The following is a 27,697-nucleotide window of genomic DNA, read 5'->3' as shown; positions in this document are numbered from 1 at the left end:
AGCCCTGACCTCAATCCTATAGAAAATGTGTGGGCAGAACTGAAAAAGTGTGCGAGCAAGGAGGCCTACAAACCTTACTCTGTTACACCAGCTCTGTCAGTAGGATTGGGCCAAAATTCACCGAACTTACTGAGGAAGCTTGTGGAAGGCTACCCAAAATGTTTGACCCAAATTAAACAATTTTAAAGGAAATGCTACCAAATACTAATTGAGTGTATGTCAACTTCTGACCCACTGGAAATGTGATGAAAGAAATAAAAGCTGAAGTAAATAATTCTCTCTACTATTATTCTGACAATTCACATTCTTAAAATGAAGTGGTGATCCTAACTGACCTAAGACGGAATTTGTACTAGGATTAAATGTCAGGAATTGTGAAAAACGGTGTTTAAATGTATTTGGCTAAGGTGTATGCAAACTTCTGACTTCAACTGTATTTAAACAAGGCTCGAGTTCTAACCACAGACCTAGTTCCAGATTGTTTCACTCGATCACCCACTACTACTGTTGTCGGTCATCAGGTAGAAGGTTGGGAGATAATAAGCGGAGCCAGTGTGTCTGTATAGTGTGTGGAGGAAGGACAACAGCTGTCCCAACCATTCAGAGTTGTGCTACTTATCCCTGGCTGCTCCAATGCCTAATTTCTCTGACATTGTGTGTGAGTAAACAAGGCAGCATGATGTCCCACACCTGGAGCCCAGCCAAATACCCACCCACTCAGCCGCCCGGGACTACACACTGTCTATACCCACAGACCAGACCTCAAGTCTGCCCTGCACCACCCGTCACAATGCCCCGCAGGGTAACAAACCGCTCAGTAGACCCATGAGTACAAGGGGAAATGCTTTCTGTGATTTTGTCTTTGTGTGGAGAGGGAGATGAAAGGATGAGAGGCGGGGGGGGGGGGGTGGTGATGTCATTATTTACTGGTACCAGTGGCCTCATGGTGCTCCTGTCAGGTGCGCACACTTCCCCCTCCCACCCCTCCTGTGGTGGTGGTTGTTTTTTGCGTTGAGTGGTTATGCTCCTGTGTGTTCTTTGTGAGGAGCAGGCCCTAAGTGAGGCGTGTGCTCTGTGGCTTTACAGACGCCACAGTTCAGTGTGCTGCTGGGGGGCCCTTTACCAGGCATCTACCTGGGGAGTGCCTCTGACACGCTCCCACTCAAAGCCTGGAGCTGCTAATGAGCTACTGTTGTACACTTTTATGAAATATAATTGCATTATGGTTGGTAAATAAAGCTGCTGTGTGTTGTCACAGCATATGCTACCCACTGTCAAAACAGGAACAACAAGCTGGAGGGAAAGAGCCCCGCGGGAGCAGCAGGTCCTGCTCTGTGACACTGGAGACCTGATTAATTTCCCTGCTGTTGATGAGGCGATCCTATTTGTTCTGGGCAGTTATCTAATCTACCCCGGCATGAGTTAGCGTTGTTCTGCATGTCTTTATTAATGAGACGCACCGACTAGCCTACACATTTTGGAAGAAGAGGCCAGAGGATTTGATGCCTTGTGGATTCAGTGTAATTTATATGTTGCCTCATAAATAGTCGTTTTAAAGTTCCCCTTTCTACCACAGTTTGTTCCATGAAACAAAGTGAATCTGTAAGCAAATTAATCACACTTAAGTCATTGTCCAACTGTGAATAATCACCCCCTTCCCTACCTAACTTTATGATCGCTTTGTCCCTCCCCTTTGTTCAGGCCATCCGTCTGTCATTGGAACATGCCCTGCCGCCAGAGCCGGTGGAGGAAGGAGGAGAGCCAATTAGCAAGCTGCGTATACGAACTCCCAGTGGTGAGTTTCTGGTGCGGCGCTTCCTGGGCAGCACCAAGTTGCAGGTCCTCTTTGACTTTGTGGCCTCCAAGGGCTACCCCTGGGATGACTTCAAACTGCTCACCACCTTCCCCCGCAGAAACGTGAGTATTTACATTTTTAGTCATACATTTTCATACTTTTTTCGTACTGGTCTCCCGGTGGGAATCTTTCCCACAACCCTGGCATTGTAAGCGCCATGCTCTACCAACTGAGCCACACGGCACCACAGTGTGTTTATATTAGGAATGTAGCGATTCACCAATGCGTATCGGTCCCCAATACAAATATTCAAGATACAAGTGCATGTAGCATGCGTCGATCAGAAAATATTTTATTTTATGTTCTTTCTAACTTCCAAAAAAATAACTCCTATTGTGACAACTGATGCATCCTCTCGTTGAGTGTGGAACTACATGTAGGCTTAACTGTGTTGAGTCATTGATCTACAAGTCATTTTGCATGCAGAACAACTCCAGGCAATGTCAGTAGCCTAGTCAAACTGAGCTCTGTGCCCAGCTTCGTGCACTGACCAACGCGAGGTAGGCGGTCTGTTCCTGATCTTGCTCATCTGCGCGGCACCTTCAGCATTCAAATGCTTAAATGGCTTGCGTGATATTAGGCTTTTTTAGTTGAGTAACAACCGAGCAAATTACATAGGTTATCTATGTGCTGTTGAAAAAAGTGTTTTACGGGAATAAAAGTAAGATACTGGCGACAAAAAAACAGGCTCCATTAAACACCCCTAATCTGATAGTGGTAGTGGGGTGGTAGAAGCCTGGTCTCCCTAATAATTGTTATTATTAGGCGAGTGCTTACATTTGTCCTATTTCACACTTTAGTGTGTATTATACAAGTGTGAATTAGTCATGTTATTTTTTTGCATATCCCACTCTCCCTGAGACACCCTCGGAGAGTGGGGCCAGGGATCAGCCATTGACGGTGACCCTGGAGCAATTAGGCTTAAGTGCCTTGCTGAAGGGTACATTGACTGACTTTTTTTCACCTAGTCGGCTCGGGGATTCGAACCAGCGACCTATTGGTTACTGGCCCAACGCTATTATGGCTCAACTCAGGTGCCTACACGTAGTCCATATGCCATAGACCTTCACGGATTATACAAAACATTAACACCTGTTCTGTCCATGACCTAGACTGACAAGGTGAATCCAGATGAAAGCTATGATCTCTTGAAGATGTCACCTGTTAAATCCACTTCAATCAGTGTAGATGAAGGGGGAAGACATTTTTAGGCTTTGAGACATGGATTGTGTACATGTGCCATTGAGAGGGTCAATGGGCAAAACAAAAGATTGAAGTGCTTTTGGACGGGTATGGTAGTAGGTGCCAGGCTCACCGGTTTGTCAAGAACTGCAGCGCTTCTGGGTTTTTCAAGCTCTGTTTCCCATGTGTATCAAGAATAGTCCACCACTCAAAGGACATCAACCAACTTGGCAACTGTGGGAAGCATTGGAGTTGACATGTGGAAATGTTTTGACACCTTCTAGAGTCATACCCCAACGTTTTGAGGCTGTTCTGTGAGCAAAAAGGGGTGGGGGGGTTGTGCGCAACTCAATATTAGGAAGGAGTTCCTAATGTTTGGTATACTCGGTGTACAATCATTTACACACCAAACACAGAAGTCAGCTCAGACAGATCAAGCTCAGAGGCCTAGGTCATGAGCTCGAACAGCAACAACAAATGTTAGTGCATCGGATTGAGTTGAACCGAATCGCATCGATTTGTTCTCTATCCGCACCAAATCATTTAACTAAAACGTATCGTTCTTGTATCGATTAGTCTTGAACACATCCCTACTTTTAACAATGTGGAACTGAAGTGTAACTAATGACCATTATTTAACTCTACAGTATGTTTATCTTTATTTGCTCAGTACCTTTGGCTGGCTAACTACAGGTACTAAGCAGTGATCAACACAGCAGCCTGTAATGTAACATCTCTGCAGGAGAAGTCCACAGTCATAATTGGCTCACCCCTGCATGTGGCTCCAGTTTGTTGCTCATCTCAATCCCTAGAGTCCAGAGAGTGTGACTGTTCAGATAGTTAGAGGATTTCTGTATAATTAAAAGCCATGGTGGGCTAATGAGAAATGTGTTTTTTCGTGTGCTTGTGTGAGTGTGTGTGACTTCTATCCACAAGTGCATTTATAATGTGGTGAATATTAATTAGCCAGTACGTATACACAGAAGAGCGCTGGCTACTTAGGATACAGTCAACAGTATTCTCCTCGGTTGGTTCCTCTGCATCCGCGGTGCACGGCGCCGCACCGACTGAAGTTCTCCTCCCAGTAATTAGAGCTGTTGGCCACGCTCTGCTCTGTGCTGTGGCAGGTAGCTAATGAGCACCATTTTAACTCCCTGCTTAATTGGAGTGGTGGAAACAAAATGGGATTTCCATTAATCAAGGGGAGTGTGTGTGTGCAGGCCTGCCCAGACAGCCTGCCATCCACGTCTGTAGGGAACATGGGGGTACAAACACTTCACTCTAGCTAACTCACACCACACGCACACACGCATGCACACACTTATACACATGCGCACACTAGACTCACAGAACACAAACATTGGCGCACATACAAATGCTCACACACTCAGGTGTGCACACATGCCTTCATCTATTCAAGCATATCCATGCCTTATTCACATCTTCTTAAATACACTTTAAAATCCATGTGTTTTAGGCCAAGATAAAAATGTCTTAATCTCCAATGAAGTTCTAGTAGAGATGTGGTGCAGAGGACAGGAGAAAGAGAGAGCAGAGTTTATGGGTATGTCCAAAATGGTACCCTGTTCTCTATATGGTGCACTACCCTGCGGGCCCTGGTCAAAAGTAGTGCATTACCCTGTGGGCCCTGGTCAAAAGTAGTGCACTACCCTGTGGGCCCTGGTCAAAAGTAGTGCACTACCCTGTGGGCCCTGGTCAAAAGTAGTGCACTACCCTGTGGGCCCTGGTCAAAAGTAGTGCACTACCCTGTGGGCCCTGGTCAAAAGTAGTGCACTACCCTGTGGGCCCTGGTCAAAAGTAGTGCACTACCCTGTGGGCCCTGGTCAAATGTAGTGCACTACCCTGTGGGCCCTGGTCAAATGTAGTGCACTACCCTGTGGGCCCTGGTCAAAAGTAGTGCACTACCCTGTGGGCCCTGGTCAAAAGTAGTGCACTACATAGAAAACAGAGTGCCATTGTGGACATCACCAAGCAGTGTGTGCCAGAGTGTTTGTGCATCTGAACAGTGCCCAGTCCGTCTAATCCTGCAGCTCTCCTCTCTAATTAAAAGGAGCCTCAATCTCCTCCAGACGCTTCCACTGTTGCTCTGCTCGGATTAGCGGATGTACCACTATTGCATTTGTAATACACCGCAAATGTTTAAACTTCTTCTTCTCTCCTTCCCCTGCATGACAACTCAAGATAATTGCCAGCAATAAGAAAGCAATTAAGTGGAAGATGATTAAACAGAAAAATCAAATGCATCGCTGACTTTATACTTTTGTTTCTTTGACTGCTTGTTAGTTATTGGAGGAAGTTTCATGTTTTGCTCTTTGGGTCAACATGTTTCTTCACACTCAACAGAACCCGTATGTACTGTGTATGTGGTCTAGATACTTAGTAGTTCCAGTCGTGAGTTAACTTAGCTAGTCTAGGTTTTAGACCCCCAAACATTCTTCACAGGATATGTTTCTTCACGTTGTGATACTGTACTTTGTGCTGAGTTTAACCTTACCCTAATTGTTGTTTCAGGTTTCTGAAAATGAAATGTTTGAACAGTACCAATGTGTAGAATGATTTAGACAAAACTCTAGATTTAGGAAAAATAAACAGTGCTATGAAATGATCCTCGTGTCCAACTGAACTAGACATCACATCTGCACAACTTGGTTCATTTCAAGGAAGAACAATTGCAGTTTGTTGATTTAGTCCCAAAATTCATACTCCTTCCCCAAAAGTATTTCCACAATATCCTCTCCCACATGTATGTCTGCATGTGGGATAAAGCTCCATGTAGGTTATAGCTCTGATTCCAGTCGCTCTTCTCCAGAGCGACTTACAGGCACAATTAGGGTTTAGTGCCTTGCTCAAGGACACATCAACAGATTTTTCACCTAGTCGGCTTGCTCCCCATAGTCCTGTACATGCACACTGTACTCAGTCTCACACTTTATACACTGTGTGTGTGGGACTGGTGTTTGTGTTGGCTCCGCTCTAGACAGCATATAGCGGACTTCTGAGAGCAGATTGCTTCCCTGTTCCAGAGAAGTTAAAAGCTCAGGGCCTGTTCCCCTGGGGAACGGCAGCCCCCCTTTTCACCCTCCTCCCTCTCTCCAGGCCGCGCGGCGGCCCACTTTGAAGTGTGTTGTTCACGCCCTGGCTCTACGTGTTGTCATCGTTCCTGGAAGCACATAATGATCTCCCACTGCTTTTGTAATTGGCCAAATAAACACTTGACAACACAAGTTTTTAAAACAGACAAGCTATATGGTTTGAATTAACATAGAACCTAAATGGCTTCATAAAAAAATGTTATTTCAGCTGCACGTTTGATTGTTAGAAACTGACATCTTGAGACGGGTGTTTATTTTTTCACTCGTCTCAAGTTATCAAATGTTTTATTCATACTAATGAAGTGATTTGCAATATTTATTTTTACTTCAACTTAAGTGTTAATTATGTTAAGCACGATAATCATAACACTGAAGACAATGACATGGAGTTAATCCATTATTTTGTGAGATGTGATGGCAGATCCTCAAACGGATATAAAGAAATCTTCCTACTAGTCCTTTACTAGAGATTAAAGGTAAAGATCCAACCTTCTCTCAAATAAAATCTAGAAATTCTACTTAGTGGGACATCTGAGGGTAGGCATTTCTTGTGCGTTATTTTCTTGATACAACCCACATTGATGTTCACACACTGAAACCTCCATAGTCCTTGGGTAACTTGCATAAGTAGTGTACGTGAATGAGCCTGTTTTAGACCAACATTTGCCATTAGTTTTAATTTGATGGAAAACTGTTTTATATGACATCTTCAGAGGAATTAGACTATTTTGGCAGTAGTAGTGGGTCTCTCAAGGAAGGTGGCATCTTGTTCTGCTCCGTTTGTTTGGCCACTGTGAGGCCTGTCAGGATGAGTGTGTGATCGAGTTTGATGATTATCCACCAACATTGTCAAGCACTTGAGAAAACACCGCTGCTACGGATTAAACCGCAACCTTCAAAACACTTAAAATGGCCCTCCACAGACTGATGCTAGACTTTCATGTTGTGTGCCAGACATCTAGTTGGTTTATCTACTACACTAAAATGTAATTACAAGTCATACAGTACAGTTTAAATGCTTGTGTATTGCCTTTATCATAGAGCTGTTCGTTGATAAGATTGCTTTGTTGGCCATATCATGAATAATGTAGGCCTGTGTATGTTTGTGTCAGGCTCTGCCCGGCTGCTGTATGTGTCAGTCAGGGGAGAAGAGAATTCATCGGATATTGGGAGAGCCAGACAGTGAAAATATAGAGGGTATCGCAACGCAGAGTGGAGAGAAAAACAACAGCTTTGTTTGTTGACAGATGCCTCAATGCTTATGGTCTCTTAATTGGATAACAATGTAAACAATCACTGATGGCGCTTGTCTCCTGTGTCAGTGTGGCATCTTGTTTCTCGACTTTCTTTTTAGTCAGATGCTCTCCCCTCCCCCCGTCAACACACACACAGCCGCACCTGCTCCTCCCTAAACCCTAATTTACTCATACCTGATGCTGTGGTGTCATAACAGCCTGTCAGGTTCATTAGCATAGCTGGCATTTGTGAAATACTGAGCAAAAGGTGGGGGGAAAAGGTGTTCAGTTCACCCGTTGGGATGTAATCTTTTAGCAGCACACCATCTTGCTTTCCCCTGGCTGCGGTGCGTTGTGTAGGTTGACGTGACACCCCTCCCTGTGCTGCCTTATGAGCTCAGGTCATGCTGGGGAGCGAGGAGCACTAATGACAGGAGAAATGAGTATGAGAACGTGATGTCAAAGAGCCTCCATTGGTGTGACATTTCCCTTTTCCTCTGGGAATAGCTGTGTTTGCTGATGAATTCTTGCTCCTCTTTGACCTCCCGGCATCATACCGTTGAAATTATGTAGCTCTATTGAAGGTTAGGTTTTGATGACTCAATGATCATTGGAAATATGACTCATTAGGAAAGACTACTCTTTATTTATATTGAGGGAAGATTAGTTTATTACCATATGTGTGTGGTAGAACAGAAGAACATGTCATATCAGGGAGTAGGATCAGCCTGTTGGCGGCATAACAGGCACAACACATCCAAATTCAAGGTTGAACCGGGCAGGACAACTGACAACTGCAGGGATTACTTCCCCAGCCAGAGCAGAGGTTGAGAGAGAGAGAGATCTGTCAGGATAGTTACAGAACAAACTCTGACTCCATGGTGAAAGGAGAGTTGAGGTGGGTGTTTAACTTGGTTTCAGCCTCAAAGGTCTTCCAGCTTTCACATCATCCAGCAGTGTTTCTCCACCTAATGTCGTTGTGAGGATGGTCTCATCAGTGTGAGGTGAACTCGGACCTTCTTGCGCTGGTTGTCTGATGCCTGCTAGTTAATTACCACCCCAGTGATCATAACAGGAGGTCTAATCAGAGGCTGTCACCACAGGCAACAGATAAGCCCTGGCCTGGCCCCCACGTCACAGTAGACAGAGGGCCCAGGTGTGGGGAAGGGGATGACGGGGGCCTATGTAACAGGAGACTCCCGGTGATTAACCCTCATAAGCTAGCAGGCTGGGTTGTCTCATGTTAAACAGCATAGGTTACCCGTGTGTCAACATGGCTGACGAAATTGGCTGCATTATGGGTGGCAATGCATTATTACCATCTTGCTCTGCCGATGCCCTCAACCTGGATTTGAATGATGAATATTTTGACACTTATTGATACTGTATGTCCTTTTTAATATTAGCATCTACCTTACATCTTTTTGTTTGGTCATTCATTCAGTAGGTTAAAGGTGATTAGTTTAAGGTCGTAACACACATCGTTCAAGGCCGGTCCTTGTAGAAACCACAGCTGTTTAGTTTGGATGGAAGCCTTAGAAAACAGAAATGATCAATCTCTCTGGGGAAACGCAACGCTGGCCACCAAAACAGAGATGATCAGATTACTGTCTCACCGTCAACGGCTTTTCCACTTGATGATGTAGCTTAGAGACATACCCCAAGCAGAGGCCAAGTTAACACATTTTCAGTACGTCTGTTTGCATGGTGTACAGAAAAGTGTTCAATGATAAAAAGATTAAGAGTTGGACTAGTTGATAGTTTGTACTTTTTACCAGGCACATTGCAACTTAACACTTTCCATGTATACACATGTGGTTAAATGCCACTTCCAACTGGAGCTAGAACAAGGACTTGTGTAATGACTGTCATGTATCCTGTATGAATGTGTCCTCTTCTCATGCTTCTCTTGTTCTCTTTCTCTGCAGATCACCCAGCTAGACCCAGCCTCGTCTTTACTGGAGGCCAAGCTTTTCCCGCAGGAGACCCTGTTCCTGGAAGCTAAAGAGTAGGACAGCCTGGCCATGTGGTGGTGGTGGGACTGGCTGGAAGAGTAGTGAAGAGTTCTAGCATGGTTTTAGTGGGTCTACAGAGACAGACCACCCTCTCACATGGAGGTGAACTCTCAAACACACACAATACACAACATATACAGTACACTATTCACAAACCCCCCCACACACGCGCGTAAGCATCCCTGCTCTCGGCCTGTGCATCGTACATGAATGCCTAGTGTACACGTATGCACAGAGAAGCTACCACAAGCACACAGCCAAACACACTCGCCCCTCACTTAATTGCAGTGTCATGGTTTTCTCTGTCCACACTTACAGTATGATAAAGGATATTAATAAGAAACTTTTGAGTAGAAGAACAGCATCACGGACAAGGACTTCCCACTACAGTACGGCTGCTTTTTTTAAGTCATGTTTTGTTTGAATAAAATAAGCAAGGAGACATTTCATGGAGAACGCTGGACTATCTAATCTCCACCTGCAATTGGCCGTACCCCCATTGCTCCCACCTGCCCCTCCATGCACCCAACCAGGGATGGACCCCCTCCTGCCCCCTTCCCACCCGCAGCCAGAGAGGCTCAATGTTCCTGATCTGCACCCCTCCTGCTCTGCTCTGACCAATCTGGTTTTAATTTCAAAATGCTCCACAACCAACTCTTACTACTTTATTTTTCTTGATCCTTTTTAAGTTTGATGCTGTATTAGTTTTAGTTTGATATACATTATATAAAATATATATGAACATGCATCCGTCTGAGCCAGCACTCTCTTGAAACGCGCACACACACATACACGTCATATGAATTTTGTATTATTGTGGCCTTTTGTGATTATTTTTTATCCCCCACCCCCTAATTTAAGTGGTATCGTTAATACAGATTTGACCGTGAGTGTTTTGAGCTGTAGTGGAGAGATGGGTAGGCTATTCATTTTGTAAATCTGACTTGGAACATTTAGTATTTTAAGTGGCTATTAGGTTTTATTTAAATTTGGTTTATTCCTTGTCACCTTCTGAGTCATTATTTCAGCGTTTCTGTCATTGAGACCTCAGCAAACTTTCTACAAAACATTAAAGCTATTATATTATTTAAACCATTTATTGTCTATTTGGCCATCAGGCTATGGGCTATCCTTGTATGAAGGATCTGAATAGGAGTTTTTGTGTTTGACTCTGAAGTGTGTACGTCGGCATGTCAAGCCAGGCATGGGGAAAATACACCACATCTGGTCAGCGATTGGCTCTCTGGAGTAGCTGTGAAGACTACATGTCGATATGCAGTCTGAGTTTGCTTTAGACATTTGAGACATTTCTAAAAGCAATACGTTTGGATGAAATTCAGTGTACTGAGTGACTGAATTCCTGATGGACAATCAGTTCTATTATCTAATATAAAAAATGTAACTAGTGATGGGTATCAGTGTATGATCATGCGGCAGTATTTTCTATTCAGTAACAATATACACTATACATACAAATGTATGTGGACTTCATAGGAACAGCAGTTAAAGTTGAAGTCGAAGTTTCCATACACTTAGGTTGGAGTCATTAAAACTCGTTTTTCAACCACTCCACACATTTCTTGTTGCCAAACTAGTTTTGGCAAGTCAGTCAGGACTTCTACCGTGTTCATGACACAAGTAATTTTTCCAACAATTGTTTAGATGATTTCACTTTTATAGTACACTGTCACAGTACTAGTGGGTCAGAAGTTTACATACACTAAGTTGATTGTGCCTTTAAACAGCTTGGAATCTCTGAAAATTATGTCATGGCTTTAGAAGCAACTGATAGGCTAATTGACATCATTTGAGTCAATTGGAGGTGTACCTGTGGATGTATTTCAAGGCCTACCTTAAAACTCAGTGCCTGTGCTTGACATCATGGGAAAATCGCAAGAAATCAGCCAAGACCTCAGAAAGAAAATTGTGGACCTCAAAGTTTGGTTCATCCTTGGGAGCAATTTCCAAATGCCTGAAGGTACCATGTTCATCTGTACAAACAATAGTATGCATGTATAAACACCATGGGACTACGCAGCTGTCATACTGCTCAGGAAGGAGACGTGTTCCGTCTCCTAGAGATTAACGTACTTCGGTGTGAAAAGTGCATATCAATCCCAGAACAAAGGACCTTGTGAAGATGCTGGAGGAAACGGGTACAGAAGTATCTATATCCACAGTAAAACAAATCCTATATCGACATAACCCGAAAGGTCGCTCAGCAAGGACGAAGCCACAGCTCCAAAACCACCATTAAAAAATACAGACTATGGTTTGCAACTGAACATGGGGAAAAATATGGACATTTTTGGAGAAATGTCCTCTGGTCTGATGACACAAAAATAGAACTGTTTGGCCATAATGACCATCGTTATGTTTGGATCAAAAAGGGGGAGGCTTGCAAGCCGAAGAACACTATCTCAACCGTGAAGCACGGGGGTGGCAGCATCATGTTGTGGGGGTGCTTTGCTGCCGGATGGACTGGTACACTTCACAAAATAGATGGCGTCATGAGGAAGGGAAATTATGTAGCGTCAATATATTCACATCTCAAGACATCAGTCAGGAAGTCTACATACACTATATATGCACAAGTATGTGGGTACCCCTTCAAATTAGTGGATTCGGCTATTTCAGCCACACCCGTTGCTGACTGGTGTATAAAAGCACATAGCCATGCAATCTCCAAAGACAAACATTGACAGTAGAATGTCCTTGCCCAGTGACTTTCTACTTGGCATCATCATAGGATGTCACATTTCCAACAAGTCATTTTGTCCAATTTCTGCCCTGCTAGAGCTGTCCTGATCAACAACTGTAAGTGCTGTTATTGTGAGGTGGAAAGGTCTCGGCGCAACAATGGCTCAGCCACGAAGTGGTGGGCCACACAAGCTCAAAGAATGGGACAGCCGAGTGCTGAAGCATGGAGCAGGTAAAAATCGTCTGTCCTCAGCTGCAACAGTCACTACCAAGTTCCAAAGTGCCCCTGGAAGCAAAGTCAGCACAAGAACTGTTCGTCGGGGGCTTCGTGAAATGGGTTTCCATGGCCGAGCAGCCGCACACAAGCCTAAGATCACCATGAGCAATGCCAGGTGTCGGCTGGAGTGGTGTTAAGCTCACCGCAATTGGACTCTGAAGCAGTGGAAACGTGTTTTTCTGGAGTGATGAATCACGCTTCACCATCTGATAGCCGACGGACAAGTCTGTTTGGCGGATGCCAGGAGAACGCTACCTTGCCCAAATGCATAGTGGCAACTAAAGTTTATTGGAGGAGGAATAATGGTCTGGGGCTGTTTTTCATGGTTCGGGCTAGGCCCCTTAGTTCCAGTGAACATTCTAGACGTTTCTGTGCTTCCAACTTTGTGGCAACAGTTTTGGGAAGTCCCTTTCCTGGTTTCAGCATGACAATACCACCTTGCACATAGTGAGGTCCATACAGAAATGGTTTGTCGAGATGTATGTGGAAGGACTGCACAGAGCCTTGACCTCCTTTGAGATGAATTTGAATGCTGACTGTGAGCCAGGCTTAATCGCCCAACATCAGTGCCTGACCTCACGAATGCTCTTGTGGCTGAATGGAACCAAGTCCCTGCAGCAATGTTCCAACATCTAGAGGAAAGAGTGGAGGCTGTTATATCAGCAAAGGGGGGACTAACTCCATATTAATGGCCATGATTTTGGAATGAGATGTTCGACAAGTAGGTGTCCAAATACTCTTGGTCATGTCGTGTATCATGGTAGAGACAAGCTTGCTTTTCCTAAAAAAAGTAATTTGCATTATTTTCTTGGTTTAGAACAATATTTTCCAGACATCTCCTGGTATTATCTGCCACAAAGGCTAAAAAAAATCTCACTTCCACGACAAGCTTATAAGCTTATCTCTCCATCTGAAATGGCATTCTTTTAACAGCAAAAAGCAACGTTTGAGCCGGCACAGTGGGCCCAACAGTAGAGCCCTCCTGTTCACTAAGGACTTTTCCTTTTATCAAAGAGGCAGGTTTGGGGAATCAGGATTAGTGCTCTCAATGCATGCCTCTAATGAAATGACCAGAATAGATTTAGTTATTTCTGGCATTCTTATTTATTCTTTGGGTGGAGGGTCAGTCATTAAGTTGGAACAGGAGCTCATGCAGTGCGTTTCAGAGCAGGAGTCTGACGTTCATTGGGTCATTGGTTAAAACAGGTGGTGAGCAAATAAGAAAATCTAGAAATTCTTAATCTTCTTGTCAGATTGTATTCATATGACCTCTGTTTAAGTGGAGAGGAAAGAATCTCTCCATCCTTGAGGCGAATTCATCCCTCTGCAACATACCCACCGCTTTCTTGGTTCTCACGCAAGGAATTTGAATGTTTGTGTTCATTCAGTCAGACTTCCCCAGGCTGCTGTGTGTGTGCCTGGTGAGACCGAGCAGAGCATGCGTCAGTCGGTCCCCTTCACAACCTGACATGACACACCATGTCAGTAACATACTGCTCACAGCATTTAAATCCTCATTTGAATTATCCAGGATTATACGTAGATAGGAAAACTGTTTCTGATGCCCTGGCGAAACAAAATAACTGTCAGTGACAAACTTCCCTCATGCTTTCCCATTTTAAGCTCCCACAACTCTGACTTGTTTAAATAGGTAAGATTATGATTTTAAATGTAAGGAGCTTGCTGCACGTCCAGTTACAGAGCTACCTGTTTTGGCCCAGAGTTGACATCATGGTTGTAAAAATAAGGAATCCTGAAAAGAGCTTAAGGCAGAGGAGAGGTCACTGGAAGGTCAGGATTTCATTGAACATATACTAGGTGCACTTAATCAAGAGACAGGTGCATAATCCTTGTCAGGCCTTCTTCCCCAGGGAACTATGGATTGTGCAACTCCTGGTGTGTGATATTACTGTTTCAATCATTGAATGGTTCACTAATGCACTTGGGCATCTCTTTTGTACAGCTGCAACTAATGATGATGATTCAGTCAGAAATGCCTATTGGATATTATGATATTTCTCTCAACTTGATCCAACTTGTCACCTGATTTTTTTTTTTTATATATATTTTTTAAGGCCAGTATATGTTAACTGTGCCATGCTAAAACAACATTTTACTGTACTAGAATTGCAATTTGTCCTGTTAAAGATTTCTCTTCCAGAGAATTGGTTGGGTATTGATGTCTACACGGTTATTCAAAACCACTATCGCTAAATCATTTGTCCGTAAAGGCCTGTTTTTACAATATTGTTGAAGTTTGTAGGAGTCCTCATATTCCCCAGGAAAACCATTCTCAGGCATAATGTTGCAGTAAACAGTGGGTGAGGTGAGTCTCAATTACTTGATCATTCAGAATTGTAAAACTTGCTTTCTTCCAAAAATATTCGACTTCACTGTCCCACTTCCATGTATGGATATGATGCTTAGTATAAATATTGTTTTATGTTGTTGACTGTGAGATTTTCCACCATCTCTCTTAGACTGGACCGTACCATAATTATAACAAGGTAAGTGTTGTGTAGGCCCATGCTCATATGGATATTAGAATGCAGATAGCTGTTATTATGCATGTACAAATCAAGTCAATATGGATTGACTATTTGGTGATGTCAGCTTGAACTCCCAGGACACCTATTTTGTTGGTGGTTCTTGGTCAACCTTTGGATGTCAGTGTCTTAAATACGGTGGCTGTCACTCAGGTTCTGATCTTGTAATGCCACCACCGTTAAATCCCACAATTTGAGAATGTGGCGGTGTGACAATGGACTTATTCTCTGGCTTCCTATGGCACAGATTCACTGGTGGCAACATCAGGTGGTGACTTTCTTCCCTAACAAAAGGGAAGTATTCAATAATGTTTAAACAGTCTTCCAGGGTGAAGAATGTTGGCCCCTGGTGAGGGAACAGAATTCCTGATGCAAGTCATCTCTCCTTTTGAAGTAAGATGTGATCCCACAGCATCCTGCTTTTTAAATCCACTCACCAAGTGATGGAGGGATCCCAGACTAAACTAACCTGGAGGGTCACTCTAAGTTTACTTTCTCAGACGTTGGCACTCAATGAGTGCCAAAGAAACAAAATCTATGCAGCTTAAACTGTTGGGCACAAAAGGGGGCTCATTTCTCTCTGGGTTTCTTGTTCAATAAGAGGGAGTGTGGTGGTGGGGGTAGAGCAAGCGAGAGTCTGGATGTGTGCATGGTCGATGGACAGTGAGTAGGGGAGGTGGAAGAGTCAAACGTTCATCTGAAGCCACAACTTTTTCCAAATGAATGCATATTAATTGTACCTCCCTTCACAACAGCATCAGAAGATATGATTCATTAGTTTTAACAGTCTTATGATGAGCCTTATCATTATTGCCTAATACCCCACCCCTAAAGTCAATTTAGCTTTGGATGATGCAAATATAAAGGTTGTGATAGTAAAAGTATTATTTAGTAGAAATAAACGTGTAGAAACACACTATAGGTAAAGTAGCTATTTGGAACACTAATCAGTAACCTGCATATGTTATATGGTGTAAATCTATAAGCTTACATGTATACTGTACATTGGACCGTTAAATACTGATTACAGTGAGTCCCCCTAGTAATAAAACTCAACTGTTTTCGATTGAAATTAGGACGTATGGCATATGAAAAATGTATCATTTCTGTTTTTAGGTCTTTCTCACATTATTGTTGGTCTGTCTTTTATTCAATTTGTAGAAGTAAATCAAGTTCAGAACTTAATTAAACCTCTTGAAGCCTACAAAAATAAATGCATTTTTATAGAATTGTATCCTTTATGTAAATTCAAACGGAATAAGAACTGTTTAGGATAACGCAGACCATTTTATACTATTTTTAATGCAATTGGCCACAAACATTGGCACAGCTACAGTACGTTTAAAATAATGTTTGTTTCATGTAGTTTATAGGGACTGTAGGCCATTTAAAAAATATATATTATTATTATTTCACCATTATTTAACCAGGTAGGCCAGTTGAGAACAAGTTCTCATTTACAACTGCGACTTGGCCAAGATGAAGCAAAGCAGTGCGACAAACACAACACCGAGTTACACATGGCGTAAACAAACGTACAGTCCAGTAACACAATAGAAACAAAAACGTATCAATATGTTCCATTTTTAGGCCGTTTTATTTTTGATAGAATATAATAATTACAGCCTCCGTAGGCCTACACTTATAAATGTATGTATGTAAATGTATTGTGAACAGCATTTTAATCAACAGCTATTATGAGGCTAATCGGGGCAAAAGCGATGCAGTTACGTTTCGCTGCGTGCTTAGAGGATCAATTAGCATACAAAAAAATGTTTTTTCATTTATGAAATTGTTTAACTTTCCCTCATTCGTTGCCCTACTGAGTTGTAGCTTTTACGATGTATTATTTTTCCGTTTTTTTTATTCCTCACTAAAAACATGAGATAGTGAGTTGATATGCGGAGTGCGATTTTTATAAACCTATTTCTGACTGCATGAATAGTCAACCACCAAAATAAACTAAAGGCGCAAAAAAAAACAAGCCAATAGGTTTGTTTCCCGACCCTCATGTAAATTGCATGACAATCTAAATGCCGTGTGACATAGCTGTTCAGTTATTACAAGATCTGAAATACTGACAACTGTGAACTCGTCAGTAATTTCAGCTCTTGTAAAAACACAAGGAAGAAATATTATCAATGCCATCATGCCAATTGGTGATGTTTACTGTTTTGTAATTCTCGTAAATTGGTAATCGATTAAACTCAAATTGACGCTTAATTGACTAGTTATGTTTTTATTATGGGCCTAACATCCGGCTAAACTTTAGGCCTGAGCGAAAAGCTATAATTCAGCAGGCTGGTATTGCAAAGACATGGAACATTAATTTATTTAACGAGTCCCAAATCAATTTATATGCAACAAAAATATATACGCCAAATAAATTAAATCTGTTGCTTTCGGATTATCATGCCCTGGAATAAAGCATTAAGCATAGCTAAAGGGAGTTGAATGGGAGCAGTGGCGTGCGAAGTTGAAGCAGAGTAGGCTAATTATTGCTTCATAATTGTGTTATTTTTCTTTTTGAGCACGGTCTTGAGGCGAGCATTCAGGCGGTGACATTTAGGAGGCAAGCCTTTGTACTGAACACTTCAAGTTTAAAAAACAAGGTCAATTGAAGCGGCAGAGCTCAAAGCCCAGCCCATTGTAGGACAACACATTGAGTTTTGATTGGGGACAATGGTGTTTCTCAAATTTCGAGCAAAAACCCATACTCCATCTGTGATCTCAATGAACGCCCATTCATGGGCTACCTTTTCTGTGCCATTCGTTTGGAAAGGAGGCAGATGTGGAAGGATAACGTCTGCATTTTAATTGGCTGTGCGGACGTAAGTAACACACACACACACATTTAGGCTACTCTAAAACTGTTTAACATTTTAGAATTGGAGGCGTGGAATGGCTGTATATTAATAGTTTGATTACTTTTGTTGACGTAGTTATATGCACACTGTTGTCATTATTGTATGGGTGGGTCTAAGGCTAAGTAGCCTAATACAGTATGTATGACATTATCAAATTAATCTCCTTATGGATAAATTAATTTTAACCCCCACTATGTAAAGTGAGGGATGATACCTCTGCCGCACTGCCTCTTGGGCAGAAGAAACCGCCGGCTTCAAAGAGTGTGCGTGCGTGGTGCGTGTACTGCCACTGAAAGGTGGGGAAAAGGTTGGTCAAAAAGACTCATAAAATGTGATGTCGGGGTTATCCCTCATTTAGAAATGCGTGTTCCATCGGTCAAGAGCGGGGAAGAAGGGCTCAAGTGTTGTTGTTTTTGAGGGACTGTGACCTTCCACGTATTCTCAGAGAAATATACAGCAATGCCAGTGTCTCGCCTTGAGCCTATGGGACTCATTATTTGAAGAGTAATCCATGAATTATGGGTAGAGTAAATTAGGCCTACTAAATACGACCGAGCGTAGTCAATTTTTACTGGGGTGGCCTGTGAGGTTCAATACAGCTCAACTAGTTCATGGCCTAATATTGAGGGTCACAGCAACAAATGGGTATTTTTATGCAGTTATTTTAAGGTTTAGATCTAAAATGTATTTCGGGAAATGCCACCATTCGCTTAAACTCAACATCGCCAGAGCCTCATTTGAACTAGAGGTTAGCAACCTAATGAGCACTTGGTGAACAGATGAAGCGTGTAAATGCGCAGTGGTTTTTCCACCAAACCCGGTGCCGCTTACACTTTGTATAACTGCTACTCTCACCTCGGTCTCGTTTAATAAACTATGCTAGTTCAGCGGAAGACCCCGGGAGGCAATCCTGGTTCAGCCGTGCTCAGGCAGGGCGGCAGCAGCGAAAGAGTTCGCTCCAATACTTTACCAGGGTGCTGCGGCAGCAGAAACATGCTGCTCCATATGTTGTGTCAATCATTCCTTTTGTGGCTGTCTAAAAAAGTGTAAACTCAGTCACCTAGCCTTCTCGTAAAAAAATGAAAGCCTCACATGTTTTTTTATGCATAGGCTTCATAGTTCATAGAATGTTGAATTTTTTTAAGTGCCCACAGTCACTTAACTGCGCTGGGGCATTTCATTGGAAACCATGAGAGAACCCAGATAAGAATGTTGTATGGTGCTAGGCCTATTGAATTCTTATTGAACTACTATTTTAAATGAAAATGCCACCCCAAAATTATCTTTTGGTATTTCTTTCATTAGTCCATTGTTGATATAGTCCCAAAAACATGTTGCATGTCAGCAATCACGTTTTAAAGATGTATAACTTTAAAATGACAGAGATACAGCCAGTGATGCATCATACCGTCTGTATTTTGTAAGTTATATCTTTAAAACTTCATTGCTGACATGCAAAACAATTTGGGACTATATCAACAATGGACTAATGAAACAGCAAAATATAGTTTCTGGGTGGACTCTGTCAAGGCTATTATATTTTCAACTTTAACCGATAGTTAGATGAATGCTTAGTGCCACACAGCCCTCAACGGATTTGTGTGCTTGTGTTTAATTAGCATGTTGATGTTTATCGTCAAAATATTAATCAACATATTTGTTCAACATTTACTACAGGTTAAAAAACTACACCTTTTTAAAATAAAATATCACATATTAACCCAGACCGTGATTTATAGTGAACGCAATGAACCCCTCTTTTTTCCATGCGTGTGAGATCACTGCCGACATTACTTGAATGTAAAAATAAATAAAAATATGTATTTAATATCTTCTATTAGGTAGGCTAATTAAAGGTGCAGATGACAGCTGCATGGAAAACAGGTGTCATTTGCTTACTGTGATTCTGTAGGTAATCAATGAGTGGCAGTTCCGCGTGCTGGGATACGCAGCGCGCGGAACAGTGGGGCATACGCCTCCAGTGGAGGAGCCCAGAAAAGCCCTACACCAAATGTGGAAAGGTGCTCAGGGTTATAGAGGTACAGATTATGATGTTTTGGTTTGCTTTTGTGAAGTTAGTCATGCAGCCCTATCCAGTCAATATAGCCTAAACCCACATTCATTAGAATACAATTATTGCAGTGTCCCATGTAGGCCTACAAGTGAAATGTTTAGCCGACCTGTATTACTAAAGGTTACTGGAGAGGGGACATGGGTAATGTTGGGTTTTCTGCGGTCCATCAATATCACTGTGAAATTACAGAATTGCAGGCCCTGTGTTTGTTACGTTTTTACTTGCACCAAATGAACTAACACTCAACATTGCATGATCCACCAGGATCGAAACACGAAGGCCTACAGACCCATTTGCTCTTGATATTTGCGTTTGTTTACTGGTAGTAATTGTGCCATTTTAAAATGGTTATTGGAGTCGATTAAATTAATCCAAATATTCTTATTGAATTGATCCACTCGAATTGACATTTCTCACCCGTTTATATTTTATAATAGATCATTATCGTTAATTATTTCCCTCATTATTTAAATGGTTTGTACAAAGTGAAAATTTAAGGTTTACGGTTGATGAAAATTGACCCAGTAGAGCATCGGCGAAGTTTCATACAATTTATCAACCATACCCACGTCGTTTACAATTTGATTGTAGGCATAGGTCATCGAGGGCAGGGATCCAAGGCACCATCAGGATCCCAAGTTCATCCTGGAGTGACATGAACGATTGCAACATCATCCCCTGGTGTCCATGGCGGGCCAGCAACCTTCAAGTTAGTATCACCTGCAATCTGGTCGTCCAAAAGTACAAATTTAAATATCTTGGTATGTTGTGATTTTTTTTTAAACAATGCAATGTACACTTAGGCTGCAAGTTGAATAATGGTTCATATACAGGCTAAGTTGGAATATATTTGTCATAATTCAATATGAAACTTTCAACATTTGCTAGTAATATGATTGTTAATTTGTGTAAATAATTACTTACTGATTCTCACGTTGGCAGTCAATGCCTTTTTAAATGATTGTCTTAAAAGATTAAATAAATTAAGCTAAACCATCAAAACACTTATGAACATCGATTTATTAATAGAAAATAATACAATTATAAACTTAATTGTAGGAAAATGTAGACGTCTATGGAGTAATTTAAGAATTTCGCCTGTTGTTTTTTTCTTGGGGTGCTGCATACAGGCTTTGACTACTGTTTGCACTTGACTTGAGGTATTGCCTACTGACAAAAGCCAACGTGACAAGCAGCAATTATTTCAAGATGGTTATTCTCAAAAATAATTCCACGCAAAAGACCAGTCTGTCAAGTACGAGGTTGTTTGATTTTATATTTTCTCACGACCTCAAATGCTGTTTACTGTAATTGCAAAACATGCGGTCTTTAAATTTCCGGCTCACTCACAGTAAATTATTTGTTTAGGCTATAGCCTATGAACTCATAAGGTTACTCGTTTTTTTTACCATTTGATTCATGCATGTTGAAGGTATTTGGTAGCTATGTGCTTGAATTGAAATATTGTACCCCAAAAAATTGAATGGAAGGATAGTTGTTGGCTCACTGTTTGCTGACGACGTAAATAATATGTAGGCTACTTTTCGATATGCCAATTCTATTCCTAAACTTAACCGCACTGAAACTTTTATTATTATTGTCAGTGCACAATAGGCTACTTATCTTACGTAGGCTATGTATCAAAGGGTCCGGCTTGGCTCAATCGAATCGCATAATGAATGTCCATGAGTAGCATTAAAATCGTGTAATAATGGTGCTATCATTGTACAATAAAAACACGTAAATTACTATTATGACAAAAAGTTGTATTTTTATTTATCTTAAGACATGTTTTTCCCAACTCCATGCACAACATTCTACCAGCTCTTGTACTGCATAGGCTAGTCTATTTGAATCAATATGTAAATGTACTTACCTTGTGATTTGACGGAATTAAAGGACAGTGACGTCAGTGAGCCTTTAAACATTGTCTTAAAAAAAAGCGTAAATGAAAGGATCAATAAAGGCGTTTTATACAGGAAAGACACGTGACGATACATCAAGCAATATAATTAAGTAAAGCAATACAGATCAACTTACGAAATCGAATTATTGCCTGAATGTCTAATTGCATTTAATATGAGCTTTGGAATCTTTCCATAATATTTATTTATTTTTATAAATATTACTTGATTTGATATGTAGTTTTCTTTTTGCTTTTGAATTGAAGTTGAAAATTGTGTATTTTAGCTCTTCAGGATCCCCTTCAGATTCTAAACACTTGTTATTTGAGAAAGAACTCAGGTGGACACAGTTGAAAAAGTGACAGGCCAATCAGATTGCACCTTCCCCCTTTGGCCAATGACAGGCGCCACATTGTTGTCAAATTTGTCTAATGAAAATGTAGGAGTAACAATGGAGAGAGGAGGATCTGTATCTAGTGGCAATCTCTTGAGTAAATTAGTGTCTCACGCTGGTGCGAGTATAGCAACCTCGGCTCCTTTTAGGTGATATTCAGTTGAAACAGGGCACTAATTTCTGCAAGTCTCTTGGATTTCTCCTCGTACATAACACGTTAAAAGTTAGTTTTTCAGTACAGATTGTTGCAGAGTTAATCAACTCTTGACAGGTTGCATGGCGTTTTTATACATTACTCGCGCAAGTTGACAATCGGTATTTTATCTGGTTGCAGCTACGTATCGTTATCTTCAATGGACAGATCACCAGTAGATTAACCTACTTTAGAAGTTGTGCAGGGATGTTGACAACTGTTCGACTGGTGTGAACAATTTACTCCTCAGCATCAATACAAACTACGCTGCATCATCACGTTACTTTTTCCGATTGATAGTAGATATTGATCAGCAATAGGACATGGATCTGAGACCAGAGCTCTCCACCGCACCGTCAGGATCCCAGGTCCACCCTGGAGCCGGAGCGTCTGTCAACATCCCGGTCTCCATGGCCAGTAGCCTCCTGCGGGGTCCAATGCTATATCGCGCAACGGAGAAGTATCCTCGCACCCCGAAGTGTGCCCGCTGCAGGAATCATGGCGTGGTATCTGCGCTGAAGGGCCATAAACGCTATTGCCGCTGGAAGGACTGTATGTGCGCCAAATGCACCCTAATCGCTGAGAGACAACGCGTAATGGCCGCACAAGTGGCTCTCCGTCGACAGCAAGCTCAGGAGGAGAACGAAGCCCGGGAGCTGCAGCTCCTGTACGGGACAGCAGAAGGGCTAGCTCTGGCGGCCGCCAACGGCATCATACCACCTCGTCAGAGTTATGAGGTCTTCGGTTCTGTCAACAACGAAAGTAACTCCGGTAAGTGGATTTATATATTATCCTGCTCAGTGTAGCCTGCTCATAAACACTGATAGGCCGACGTAATGATATTGGCACAATGTAGGTCAGATTGTTTTGTGCGTAAGCGTGTTTTCCGCATTGTTTTTCGTAACTTTGAAGAGTAACGTAAAGGACCCTGATGGAGAAATTTGAGGTGACGCATATTTCAAGATGACAAGTTGACATTTTAATTGACCAAACTGTCAAGTGACAGTGAACATCTTGGTAAAACAATCAAACGGAGCGTATTGGGCGTCTTTGTTATTTAACTGACATCTCATCGTTTTTTTAATGTATCTATTTCACAGATTCAAGCATGCAGAAGTTTGAATTGTTTCCGAAGTCCCAAATGTCAGTATCAGTGACCAAGCAGCAGACTGTGGGCAAATCGGTTTCCACTGACAGCGAACCTGGAATCTCATCCCCAGACGGGCGTCATGGCTCGGGCTCCGAGAATGGAGACGGAGAGTCGTTCATTAGCTCTCCTGTCTCCAAGGCAATGAAAGACGGAGAGGACACCCCGGGTTCGATAAGCCCCTTAGGATCTGACTCGGGTTCGGAGACCGACAAAGATGATCAAGAACCATCGGCCGCCTCCAGGCAAATGAACCCCATCGACATATTGACCAGAGTGTTCCCCAGCCACAAGCGAAGTGTTCTCGAACTGGTTCTACAGGGCTGCGGGAAAGACGTGGTGCAGGCCATCGAGCAAATTCTCAACAACAGTGGACAAGCCAAGGCCCCGGAGCAGGTGTGGACAGCAGAACGCATGCTCCAGAGCGCACAGCCGCACCTTTCTTCCACTCCAAGGCCCATGTTACCGGGAGCAATAACACTGAGCAACCGCTCCGCCTTCTCCCCTCTGCAGCCAAATGCGCCACACTTTGGCGCGGATCCCAGCACCTACCCCCTGAGCACCCATCTGGGCCTAAACCCATTGCGACTGGCCTACTCGGCCCACAGCAGAGGGCTCACCTTCATGACACCCTACTCCACCACGGGGTTGATGCCAACTCTGGGCTTCAGGCCACCAATGGACTACTCATTCAGTGACCTCATACGGGACAGGACACTCTTGCACAAAGACCAAGGGTACACCAATGGCCTGTACGGGCCCCTCGTCAACAATAACCCAGACAAACCGTGAGACTGAGAATGTGCAATGTTTCATTAACTCAGTCGTGTTGGGGCTAGGATTCAAGTGGACACATTCAGAGAGGATCAGTGTATTTGTAGCCACAAGTGTTGAATGTTATGAAGAAATCAGTAATGTTTGATACTCCACTGCTGTACATAATGCTTTGTTTTTAGTCCCATGCGAACCCAAGCTCACTTATATAACTTTGTTTTCTTAGAGAGAGCCTATTATTCCATGGGCATATACACAATTGTTGCTTTAAGTCCCCCGCCAATCATAGTGTGTCACCTGAAAATATCTCGCCAATGAAAGTATTTTGTCTGAAACATTACTAAAGGGGTTGCAATTCCAGAAAAACGGACAGACAAATTATTCATCACACCATAATGTATGCAGTAGCATAATACCGAAGTACATATACGAAGCACATCCAAATTATAACTTCGATATGGTTCCTGTAAATTGTAGGGTTTTGTGAGATTGAAAAAAAGTGGTGCAACCCAATTTCACTTTTTGAAATTTTTGGGTTGTTGTGTTTGGTGAACCTGGTGCAATTGTTACTTTTTATTTTTAGTACAAAAAAAAAAGAAATCTGGAGAAGACATCCAACCTTAGTTACTAAGGAATTATTGTTCACTTTTTTTTATTTTATTTTATTTTTTAGGACAGCCAAGCTTTAAAAAAAAAAACGTTCAAGTGGGATAAAGTTATTTCCATAACGTTTAGGTTACTGACGTTGAACATTACAATCGAAAGTTTAATTGTTAAAACGAATGATGTATTGGCATTATTTTTCTGACTTTCTATCCAACAGTACATTGTATATTGCATTTGATTATATAAGATTGATTATATTATAATTGACTTTACCTGTGTACTTTATCCAGCATTTTATCAACTACACTACAACACTTCTCTGTTTTTTGAAATTGCATTTGTTTGCAAGTCTATTGCTCCTCTGTCACAAGCTGTAGTGTCACGTGAAATTACTGGAAATAAATGTTATTTTATACAAAATGGTTGCCAATTATTTCTAGACACCACACAAACAATTTACTGATATTATTTTTATTATTCTTAAGGCTATTTGCAGTAATTATCATATAGTGCTTATACAAATATTATGTAACCTTTGCTAACTTTTATGTTTCAGAAATGTGTCTTATCTCGTCATGCACCCCCCAAATCTGATGGGGCACAAAGTATGTGAGGGTGGTCCGGAGGGGGTAATTTTTCTAACACCTGAAAACGCCTTTTCCTGCAATCTACAGCCATAATCATTATGCTTCATTCTATGTAAAAAATGTGTTTTTCTGCATTTCTAAAAATACGTCTTGAGATGTCTGTATACTCTTGACTGTTGGTTCTTTTAAAAAATGTTAAAGAAACGAAATATACATCTCTGCTAAAATCGGGGTAAAGAAATTAGTCTTATTCAGTACATTTAGTTAGTGGTTGTTTTTCTTAAGTCTACCAACCTTGCCAGCAGGGCATGCCAGCTAAGATAGTTTCACAAGCCACCTACTCGAACTTGATTTCTAGTCTGAAATGGCTTCTTGATAGCTAGTTATGAAGTTGGGAGATTGGGAACCTAGCTGGGCTAGCTAAAGCCAACTTCATGAAATTGTTAGGTGGCTAGTAATATTACAGGCAAACAAGATTTATATATACACACACACAGTACCAGTCAAAAGTTTGGACACATCTACTTATTCAAGGGTTTTTCTTTTATTTGTACTATTTCCTACATTGTAGTCTAATAGTAAAGACATCAGAACTGTGAAATAACACATGGAATCATGTAGTAACCAAAACAGTGTGAAACAAATCAAAATGTATTTTACATTATTCAAAGTAGCCACCCTTTGCCTTGATGACAGCTTTGCAAATGCTTGTCATTATCTTAACCAGCTTCACCTGGAATGCTTTTCCAACAGTCTTGAAGGAATTCCAGATATGCTGAGCAATTGTTTGCTCCTTTTCCTTCACTCTGCGGTCCAACTCATCCCAAACCATCTTAATTATGGAGGCCAGGTCATCTGATGCAACACTCCATCTCTTTGGTCAATTAGCCCTTACACAGCCTGGAAGTGTTTTGTCATTACCCTGTTGAAAAACAAATGCGCAAACCAGATGGCATGGTGTATCACTGCAGAATGCTGTGGTAGCCATGGTGGTTAAGTGTGCCTTGAATTCTAAATAAATCACAGATGGTGTTACCAGCAAAACAACCCCACACCATCACACCACCACCTCCATGCTTCACGGTGGGAACCACAAGTGAGATCATTCGTTCACCTACTCTGTGTCTCACAAAGACATGGCGATCGGAACCAACAATCTCAAATTTGCACTCATCAGACCAAAGGACAGATTCCCACTGGTCTAATGTCCATTGCTGGTGTTTTTTGGCCCAAGCAAGTATCTTCTTATTATTGGGGTGCTTTAGTAGTGAAGCTGGTTGAGAGAATGCCAAGAGTGTGCAAAGCTGTCATCAAGGCAAAGGGAGGCTACTTCAAAGAATCTCAAATATAAAATATATTTGGATTTGTTTAATACTTTTCTGGTTACTACATGATTCCATATGTGTTATTTCGTAGTTTTGTTGTCTTCACTATTATTCTACATTGTAGAAAAAGTTAAAATAAAGAAAAGCCATGGAATGAGTAGGTGTCAACTTTGGACTGGTACTGTGTAAATATTTTTTATAGGACAAATCTGAAGGGGCGCGTGCCCGTGTGGGCATGACGCCTCTGTCTCATGACAATATTTGTATTCCTTTGTCTGCATTTTTTAAACTTATAGTAATCTTATAGACTTTCCAGCTATAGACCTGGTTGCATACCTTTTGAGAGGGAAAACAGAAACACACTGGGGAAGTGGCAAAGAGCACATTCATTTCAGAATTCAAATTTCACTACTCTTGAAATATGCCATGGAAACCTCATCTCTCTTGCTCAGCGGAATTGAAGTGTTCACTCTCACCTTCCAAAAAGCAATGTAAACAAAGTCATTGACAGGGTGCCTTCATAATGACAAACGGAAAACGAAACCCAACACTTACTGAGAGGCCCATTATTACACATTTCATAAAGTGTATTTGTTGTAATAACTTCAGAGTCTTACATTAAATGACCTGCCACAAGGAATGATAATAAATCTGGTTTTCGAATATCGGATTGAGCAATCCTTGTAGTATCTGGACATTCAAACCCTGCGGTATAATCGTCTCTTTTAAACTATGATTGTCCTTTAGACCAAGTAATTGTCAGTCAGTCGCATACATCACATGTTCTTAGTAAGGTGATATTCGATAGGAATGGGATAGAGATCATTTAATGGCTTTAATTTAAGTGGAAATACATGTTCTCTGTTATTCGATTCATATCTTTAAATTATTATTTGTAAAATA

General features: G+C 41.7%; 2 protein-coding genes across 2 annotated transcripts in view; both read left to right on the top strand.

Moving 5' to 3' along the window:
- LOC135512896 (FAS-associated factor 1-like) overlaps positions 1–10,492 on the top strand; it is an 86,027-nt gene extending 75,535 nt beyond the window's left edge. Inside the window, exons 18-19 of the mRNA XM_064935383.1 lie at positions 1,702–1,917; positions 9,314–10,492. Coding sequence (XP_064791455.1) covers positions 1,702–1,917; positions 9,314–9,397 — 300 coding nt within the window. The 3' untranslated portion in view covers positions 9,398–10,492. The remainder of the gene's footprint in view (positions 1–1,701; positions 1,918–9,313) is intronic.
- A 12,186-nt stretch (positions 10,493–22,678) lies between these two features.
- On the top strand, positions 22,679–25,302 carry dmrta2 (DMRT-like family A2). Its single transcript, XM_064933207.1, has 2 exons — positions 22,679–23,130; positions 23,463–25,302. Exons 1-2 carry the CDS (start codon positions 22,679–22,681, stop codon positions 24,292–24,294), a joined length of 1,284 nt encoding a protein of 427 aa, XP_064789279.1. The 3' UTR covers positions 24,295–25,302.
- Positions 25,303–27,697: the final 2,395 nt, after the last annotated feature.

Source organism: Oncorhynchus masou, chromosome 24 (genome assembly GCF_036934945.1).
Source record: "Oncorhynchus masou masou isolate Uvic2021 chromosome 24, UVic_Omas_1.1, whole genome shotgun sequence".
Taxonomy (NCBI): domain Eukaryota; kingdom Metazoa; phylum Chordata; class Actinopteri; order Salmoniformes; family Salmonidae; genus Oncorhynchus; species Oncorhynchus masou.
The sequence above is the reverse complement of the archived record's forward strand: the minus strand, read 5'-3'. Positions and strand labels throughout refer to the sequence as shown.

What these genes read in the sequence shown, in the direction of transcription:
- dmrta2 (XM_064933207.1), top strand. Translation starts at nt 22,679, where the DNA reads ATGGATCTGAGACCAGAGCTCTCCACCGCACCGTCAGGATCCCAGGTC. An exon ending in AACGAAAGTAACTCCGGTAA is followed by an intron (nt 23,131 to 23,462) that starts GTGGATTTATAT and finishes CACAGATTCAAG; the next exon opens with CATGCAGAAGTTTGAATTGT.